Here is a 7,500-nt window from a genome sequence, read left to right on the forward strand (position 1 = left end):
TCAGCCTCTCTCTCTCTCTCTGTCTCTCACACTCAGCCTTTTTCTCTGCTCTCTCTCAGATCTCCCTCTCTTTCTACTCCTCTTTCTCCCCCTGTCTCTCCGTCTGTCAAATCCTCTTTAGCGCTTTTCTTCACCATCCTCATCTTACTACATTTCTCAGATTCTATATCTCTGTATCGCCTTCCCTCTCTCTCTATTGCTATTTCTCTCTCTCTCTCTCGCCTTCCCTCTCTCGCTATTGCTATTTCTCTCTCTCTCTCGCCTTCCCTCTCTCGCTATTGCTCTTTCTCTCTCTCTCCCTCTCTCTCTCTGTTTGCATATGTTGAGTGTCTCTGTGAAGTACAGTACTAGTGTCACAGCCCTGAGCAGCATTCTGCCCTCTCTCACAGTAAGCTGTCTTTCACTGCCCTGAGAACAGACACACTCTTTCTATACGATGTGTGAGTGTGTGTGTGTGTGTGTGTGTGTGTGCGTGTGTGAGTGTGTGTGCGTGTGTGAGTGTGAGTGTGAGTGTGAGTGTGTGTGAGTGTGAGTGTGTGTGTGTGTGTGTGTATTTTTTACAGTAAATGGACTGTTGCACAGCAGTGATGGTTGTTTTGCGGCGGCGAGGGGGAGGCGCGATGGAGCAGATCAGCGGAGTTAGCGCTAAGGTTCTGCTGCCAGTACGGTCTCTGTGGGAAACTGGTTGCCCTCGGAGACGCCTTATGGCTGCCCGTGAAAGAGATTAGCGGCCTTACAGCAACGCCAGGGCAAATCCAGAAACATCCACCACCCCCTGACCCCTAGGCCAGCGGCAGCCATGGCACAGTCGCCATGGCAACGTCCGAGGCCAGGCTAACTAGCATCAATGCTAACTAACAATTAGCACTAGCAATAACAGTAGCAGAGGCGACAGCGGCTGCAGTACATTACAGTAGCAGTACATTAGCAAAAAGAAAAAAAGCATAGAACAGAAGTAGTCATAGCTGTAGAGGTGGCACTGGTGTTAGCATTAGCATCAGCATTAGCGATAGCTGTAAAAAGCCCAGGTGACAGCACCAGGGATGTTATTACACATCAGAGTTGTTCCTGTGAATGCTGAAATACTAAAATGCTAAACAGCAACAGTAGATAGATTAGCTTTTTCTAAAAAAAATTTTTTTTAAAAAGCAGTAACAGTCCAGTGCTGACTGATTTTATGCTTCCTCTACCTGTATCTGTTCTCTACCATGAGCCCCACCAGCTCAGTCTCCCTACTGCCCTCTAGTGTCTGCATCACCCCCATATGGAGGTGTAGGGGGTGGGGGTAACCTTAAAAATGGATCAAGGTACAGGTCTGCAGAAGCCGTAGAGGAAAGAAAGGGAGCACAGTTTGGAGAAAGGAGGTGGCGGTGGGAGGGGACGTCCCATCGAAGGAGAGGGTGTCCGACTGAAGGACAGACTCAGCCGAAGAGTAGATGAATGGACAAAGCGAGGAGGGAGAGGGAAACAGAGAGGAAGGAGAGCAGGGGAGAGGAGGAGGAAGAGGGAGGAAGGCCGGGAGAGTCAAAGCCGGGCGGGCACTCCAGCTCGAAGCAGCGCACGGAGGAGGCGTCCTCGTTCCCATAGTTGGCCCAGTACTCCTCTGGGTCCAGCTTGGGCAGCGCCGCCTCCTCCTCTGCCAGCTCGTACTTGGAGGGGAAGGAGGAGGAGGAGGAGGAGGTGGAGGGGCCGAGGAGGGGCTTGACCGCGAAGGGGAAGGCCTTGACGGCCTCGGAGGTCTTGGCGTAGGAGGACTTGGTGGAGGCGGCGGCCTTGGCCTTGGAGAACCACCAGCGGGTCTTGGTGCTGAAGGTGGTGGTGGTGGTGCCGGCCAGGGAGCCGGGGTCGGGCAGCGGGCAGAGGGCGAAGTCCATCTCGCGCAGGAAGCGCAGGTCCTGGCCGCGGCGGGGGGACGGAGAGGAGCACAGCACCTCGGAGCTGGACACGCGGGACTGGCGGAAGAACTCCCAGAGCGGCCGGGCCTCGCAGCCGCAGGACCAGGGGTTCCCGTTCAGCCGCAGGAACTCGATGGAGCCCAGGTCGCGCAGCGGCTGCCCGGGCAGCTCCGCCAGGGAGTTGTTGAAGAGGAAGAGCATGGTGAGCCGGCCCAGGTCGCGGAAGGCCTTGCGGTGCACCTGCCGCACGCGGTTGTCGTGCACGAGCAGGCGGTCCAGGTTGACCAGGCCCCTGAACACGTTCTCGGAGAGGGTGCGGATGCGGTTGCCGTGCAGGAAGAGCTGGCTGAGGTTGACCAGGTCGGAGAAGAGGTCGTCCTGCAGGAAGTGCAGCTGGTTCTCCTGCAGGTACAGGAAGTGCAGGCTGTAGAGCTTGCGGAAGATGTCGTGGGGCAGGGCGGCCAGCCGGCAGCGGTGCATGTGCAGGCTCTGCAGCTTCTCCAGGCCCCGGAAGGCCCCGCCCTCCAGCCGGTGCAGGTGGGGGTTGTCCCCCAGGTCCAGCTCCTCCAGCTCCCTCAGCTCACTGAAGGCTCCCGCCTCAATCCAGGTGATGTTATTGGAGTAGAGCCACAGCACCTGCAGCATGAGGGGAGGGGGAGAGGCACAGAGAAAGAGGGGAGGGAAAGAGAGAAAGGGATAGAGAGGAGAGGGAAAGAGAATGATAGATAAGTAAGTACAGTTGTATTGTGCCAAATGGCCAAAAACATCATGTGACACTTGTTTATATGTAGACCACATCTGGGTCAAATACGTGTTTGTTTTGGATTCAAATACATTTTGACACTTTACTGATCTTGTCTGGTGTATTAGAACCAATGAAACACTCTCAAAAAATGTAAACCCCGCCTTCTGGTCACATTGGCAGGCTCAATTACACCAGGCAAGATCAACAGAGTACAGAAAAGTATTTGAATCCAAAACAAACACATATTTGACCCAGGTGTGATGTAGACCGAGTGCCCAGGTGTGATGTAGACTGAGCGCCCAGGTGTGATGTAGACTGAGCGCCCAGGTGTGATGTAGACTGAGCGCCCAGGTGTGATGTAGACTGAGCGCCCAGGTGTGATGTAGACTGAGCGCCCAGGTGCGCGTGTTGGCGCGCTCGCCTACCTGAGTCTGGAAGCCGAAGGAGTCGACCCGCAGCTCGGTGATGCGGTTGTTCTGCAGGAAGACGCGCTGCGAGTCATACGGCACGCCAGCTGGCACGGAGGTGAAGTTCTGCGCCTGGCAGCTGACCGTCATGGGGGAGGGGTAGCACACGCACAGGCGCGGGCACCCACGGGCGGGGGCCGGCTTCACCAGCACCAGCCACAGGACCAGCCACAGGGACAGACCACCTGGGGAGAGGAGAGGCACGGGGGGGGGGTTAAACCATCTGACCTGCTGCTGCGCTCACACAGTCATTACAGCACGGAGGAAATAATCAGGCCAACAGAGGGAGAGGGAGAGGGGGGAAGAGAGGGAGGGGGAGAGGGAGAGAGAGAGAGAGGAGAGGAGAGAGATGGAGAGGGAGAGATTTTGGAATAACACTAATTTGGCGAGAGGAGCTGTCCAGCCTGTTGGTGCTGAAAGGTTTGGTCTGGGGAACGGTGTGAGGAGGCTCATATAAAGAGCGGGAGAAAAGCGGGGGATTCACGTGTCAGATCCACTCATTCCAATGCACGGAGCTGTACATGGCTCGCGCAAATATTCATATTCAAATAATGCTGTTATTATTGTCGCGATTACGACTACTGTTATTGTTATTCGCCTTCAAGTTTGCTATTAATGTCCTGAAAGTTAACACTAACAGCAAACAATACAAAAGTTAAGTTCCGATCTTCAATGGCACAATTTACGTCAGAGCTCTGAAAACCAAAACGGCTCTGTAACTGACCCCCATAAATTTTTCACAAAGACTGTTCGGGTGTTCATGTATCAGATTACGCACGACAACAATGAAGACAACAACTCAGAATGAATAAATAAAAACGAATTCATCCGCAAGAACAACATTTTCCAGCGTGTTGCTTCTCTGACCCACCCTCAAATAACGCGACACGGTTCATTACGCGGTCCACGCTTGCTGCAAGCCAAGCGAAAAACTCTGTTTGACTATATCCTGTCCAAGAACTAAAGATTCAACAGCAATTAACTCTCTGACGTTCTTATAACTTCAAACTAATTTCATGGACATTTTCCACGATGATGCTCTAGTCTATTAGTGCCAGGCTACAGTTATACTAATAACCTTCCGGTGTTTCATATAATGTTGAATAAATTGTTCCGCTGAAACGCGCGCCGAACTGATTTAGGCACCAAAATGCTTCTAAACGCGCGCCTGGGAAATTTACACCTTCAAAACTATTGGTTTGAAAAAAGACAGAACGCCAAATATGCAATTTTCCGATACAAAAAATCACCATTCCATTCCCACCACAAACTCTTTAACGGAGTAAAGTCGTATTGTAACGTACAAGTCTCAAAAACTGCATGCGTAAAATTAGTCCACACAAAGCAACAACAAAATAGATTAATGGTTCAACATCAGTGAACAAATATAAATAAACTCAATATGTTCACAAGCATGTAACGTTTCTCTGTAAGTAGTTCTGTAATTTCTGCAAGCAGTGGCAGAAGTAAAAGTTGGAACGCGCAATTCAGTACGAAGCATGTTTTGATAGTTTTATGTAGAACCAAAGTTTCTATTTTAAAAAAAGAAACTTTGATAAATTGCGTAAAAGAGAGGCTTCAATTGTCTTCGAGGAGTTCAAACACCGCTAAACGTTCAAAGCAATAATAGTACAAATTCAAAACCCTTTTCTAACTTTCATAGAGTTTTATCTAAATAGTTCCGGTACGGTCCTGTAGTACATTTCAAGTCTCAAGAATACTTTAGAATATCTAAATAAGATACACAATTTAAGTGACTTTCCAACCAAAGCAAACCCTATTTTATTACAGAAAACTAAATTAGCAATAGTAAGTCGAAACAATACTGAAACCACTCGGATAGAAATAACAGCTCTTAAAACTCACTCTTGAAGGTACGAGTGCTGGAACGCCGGCAGCTCCGCGTAGTCGAGCGGGTCTCCATCCTGAACCAAAGCCGAGAGCGAGTTAGCCTGAGGCGGTGAGGAAATGCCTGCTATCTCCGCTGAAGCTCTGGTTTCCAAGTCGGTGAGTCGATGCGACTGAGCGAGTGACGGTGCTGATTCCTGGAGCCCGATTTATACCCGGAGCCGGATTGTGCCTACGGAGGTGGGCAGCGACGGAATCTCTCAAACGTAAGCAACGGGATCAGGCTGGCGCGCGGGCGGGGAGGTTGGAGGGGGGGTTCCGAGGAGACACGTAATGTAGATTAGGGAGGGAGGGAGGGACGAAAAGAGACAGAGGAAGGGAGGGAGGCACCGTGCCCGCGAGTGACTGAGCTCGCGAGGAGGACAGGAGGGCGTTGAAGCTGAGTGCGAGGCGGGAAATTCTCCATACGCTAGTTTCTTGGCTACTGGAAAAAAACCTTACGGTCTGATTCGTGCACGCCTTTTTTGCGTGGCAGACAGGAAAGGAGAACAAATATGTAAGTTATGAAAGCACCAGTTGCAGACAAGAAAGGGGGCCTTAACGCGGGGATATGTTTCTATCCAGGAAGACATAGATAAATGGGTTCAGCTTTTGCTCATCGCGAAGTCTCTGTTAACACAAACGGACATATGTTTTATACACTTGTACATATTGTATATTCTAGAATTTACAATAAACGCACATTACTTGTATTCAGTATTCAAAATCTAAGAACATAGTCTATGTTCCTTTAATGCGTAATGACTAATACCATTTGAGCTGTGCGCATCTGAAGCGTGGATTATAGGCATTCTAAGTGAACGGAAACCCTATTAACCCATTAATTTAAAGACTTAAATGGGTTGAGGCACACAGTGTAAATACCGGATTTTAGCATGAGCGACAGAAACAAAGCTACTATTCGTTTTAGGCTTCGTATTCCGCTCTCCTCCAAAATGAATGGTAGGAAATAGCAGAGGGGACGACTTGTGGCTCCTCGGGGTACATAAATTTGTCTAAATTGCTCAGGCGTCATTAACGGGAGAGCGCATTGCAAACATTTTCCGCCCATCTCTGTTTCCCACTCAGAAACACTGCACCATGTTACATTTCTTTATATTGAATATATATTTATTTAGCAGACACTCTAAAGTAACAGTAGGACATTAACGGTTCTAGACAAGAAAGTGTTCCTGTAATATCACTTAAAGCACAAACGCAAGTAAATGACGGTACCTTAAAATTTATGTTTGATGCCTATGATGGATTTTTCCCGTTATACCAACTAATACAGTGTTTGTAACTATTACAGGAAGAGCACTGTGAATGATTTCATCGTTTTACTGTATGAGTGTGATTCTACAACACAGGGCTCACTCAGATAAGAGAAGGATCAGCACAGACAGGAAGAAAGAGCTGGAGAAAGGAGAGTGAAAGGAACATGAAAGAAAAGGAGAGAGGGAAGGATAGGTAGTAAAATGTTCACCCATTGATGAAAATCATAACAGCTCCCCCCCTTATAGCCCCCCCCCAGTCCCAGTATGAGCGTGGCTCCCCCCCCCCCAGTATGAGCGTGGCTCCCCCTCCCCCAGTATGAGCGTGGCTCCCCCCCCCCCAGTATGAGCGTGGCTCCCCCTCCCCCAGTATGACCGTGCCCCCCCCCCTTGCCGAGGCGGCTGGTGTGTCGTGTGCAGTGTGCTTGCTGCCAGGCTGTGGGGGTGGATCAGTGGAAACTACACGCTGTGCCGTTGGCGTTTGACCATTAGTATCAGGCACAGCGGGGCCTGGGAGCGCACCAAACCACTGACCCCCCCCCACACCACCCACACCAAACCACTGACCCCCCCCCACACCACTGACACCCCCCCACACCAGATCACACCACTGACCCCCCCCCCCCACACCAAACCACTGACACCCCCCCACACCAGATCACACCACTGACCCCCCCCCCACACCACCCACACCAAACCACTGACCCCACCCCCCCACACCACACCACTGACACCCCCCCACACCAGATCACACCACTGACCCCCCCCCACACCACCCACACCAAACCACTGACCCCACCCCCACACCACATCACGCCACTGACCCCCCCCCACACCACACTACTGACCCCCCCCCCCACCAAACCACTGACCCCCCCTCACACCCCCCACACCACTGACCCCCCTCCCCCACCACATCCCCCCCCCCCCCCAAAAGCTTGGAGCTCAGCTGTAACTAGGCCTTACAGATCGATCATTTATGATTGCTCTGGAAGTCTGTAATTTTATTTCATAATGTACAATAAAATGCAAAAGTATTGGGGCAGTGACACAGTTTTTGTTGTTTTTGGCTCTGTACTCCAGCACATTGGATTTGAAATAAATCATGAATATGAGGTTAAAATGCTGACAGCCAGCTTTAATTTTGAGGGTATATTAACCTCATATTCAGTGTTTTATTCCAAATTCAATGTGCTGGAGTACAGAGCCAAAACCAACAGAAACTGTCACTG

At 50.6% G+C, this 7,500-nt stretch overlaps 1 protein-coding gene across 1 annotated transcript in view; it reads right to left on the reverse strand.

The window, feature by feature from the left end:
* The window catches only part of rtn4rl2a (reticulon 4 receptor-like 2 a), a 5,593-nt gene extending 333 nt beyond the window's left edge, over positions 1-5,260 (reverse strand). The window contains exons 1-3 of the mRNA XM_035417140.1: positions 4,974-5,260; positions 3,066-3,292; positions 1-2,531 (exon numbers count right to left, since the gene is read on the reverse strand). The exon at positions 1-2,531 is cut by the window's left edge and continues 333 nt beyond it. Coding sequence (XP_035273031.1) covers positions 1,422-2,531; positions 3,066-3,292; positions 4,974-5,031 — 1,395 coding nt within the window. The 5' untranslated portion in view covers positions 5,032-5,260 and the 3' untranslated portion in view covers positions 1-1,421. The remainder of the gene's footprint in view (positions 2,532-3,065; positions 3,293-4,973) is intronic.
* Positions 5,261-7,500: the final 2,240 nt, after the last annotated feature.

The sequence above is a fragment of the Anguilla anguilla genome, chromosome 5, assembly GCF_013347855.1.
Source record: "Anguilla anguilla isolate fAngAng1 chromosome 5, fAngAng1.pri, whole genome shotgun sequence".
In the NCBI taxonomy this organism is placed as follows: Eukaryota; Metazoa; Chordata; class Actinopteri; order Anguilliformes; family Anguillidae; genus Anguilla; species Anguilla anguilla.